This window comes from Colobus angolensis, unplaced genomic scaffold (genome assembly GCF_000951035.1).
Source record: "Colobus angolensis palliatus isolate OR3802 unplaced genomic scaffold, Cang.pa_1.0 Scaffold155, whole genome shotgun sequence".
NCBI lineage: Eukaryota > Metazoa > Chordata > Mammalia > Primates > Cercopithecidae > Colobus > Colobus angolensis.
In genome coordinates, this window is record NW_012114655.1 from 3780644 (window position 1) to 3781890 (window position 1247).

Here is a 1247-nt window from a genome sequence, read left to right on the forward strand (position 1 = left end):
GTATTAAAAAAAAATTTAGCCAGGCGTGGTGGCGTGTGCCTGTAATCCCAGCAACTCAGGAGGCTGAGGCAGGAGAATCACTTGAACCCGGGAGGCACAGGTTGCAGTGAACCAAGATAGAGCCACTGCACTCCAGCCTGGGTGACAGAGGGAGACTGTGTCTCCAAAAAAAAAAAAAAGTTTCTCTTCATAAGTTTTAATTGCTTTAAAAATGGACTTATTTTAAGAGATAATCCTTGCCTAAAAAGCCTAAAACAGTGAGGCAACAATATTGTTTCAGAGCCATTCATGGAATGTCAATTTCTCATGCAAATATGAACAAATGAGGAGGAAACGCCCTCCTTCATATACTCACTTGGGCATATGCACTCTGAGTTACTTTTCTCAAGTCATCTTGAGCACCAGTTGTAATTCTTCCAAAGAAGATTTCTTCAGAGACTCGACCACCTAAAGTCATACACATCCTATCCAAGAGCTGCTCTTTGGTATAGAGATACTGTTCTTTCGGTAAATACTGAGCATAACCTAGTCCTTTGCCACGTGGGATGATGGATACCTGGTAAGTAGAAAACATAGTGTTGAAGATCCTACTACAGATGAAGACTTGATCAAAACATCTGTGTATAAACAGATCAACTCAGTGACTAAAAATAAGCACAACAGCCGCACAGTCCATCAGCCTTGGTGGGATGTGATCTAGTAGCAGTGACTGCGCAGGAGGGATATTTTCTCTCAGGATAGTTTCACCTTAGATTTTTGTCGTTGTTTTTGTTTTTGAGATTGAGATTGAGTTGCTCTGTTGCCCAGGCTGGAGTGCAGTGGTAGGATCTCGACTCACTGCAACCTCCACCTCCCAGGTTCAAGCAATTCTTCTGCCTTGGTCTCCTGAGTAGCTCGGATCACAGGCGCCCACCACCAGGCCCGGCTAATTTTTGTATTTTTAGCAGAGAAGGGTTTCACCATGTTGGTCAGGCTGGTCTCGAACTCCTGACCTTGTGATCCTCCTGCCTTAGCCTCCCAAAGTGCTGGGATTACAGGCATGAGTCACTGTGCTCAGCTTCACCTTCGAGTTCTAAATGGCTTTTTTTTTTTTTTTAAATAAAAACAGGATCTCACTTTGCTACCCGGTATGGTCTTAAACTCCTGACTTTAGGCATTTCTCCCACCTTTACCTCCCAAAGTGCTAGAATTACAGGCATGCGCCACCACACCCAGCAAGTTTCTTTTTTTTTTTTTTGAGAAGGAAT

The 1247-nt window shown here is 43.5% G+C and overlaps 1 protein-coding gene across 1 annotated transcript in view; it reads right to left on the reverse strand.

The window, feature by feature from the left end:
- The window catches only part of AFG3L2 (AFG3-like AAA ATPase 2), a 43797-nt gene that overhangs the window by 11091 nt on the left and 31459 nt on the right, over positions 1-1247 (reverse strand). The window contains exon 14 of the mRNA XM_011936661.1: positions 356-556. Within this exon, the coding sequence (XP_011792051.1) occupies positions 356-556 (201 nt within the window). The remainder of the gene's footprint in view (positions 1-355; positions 557-1247) is intronic.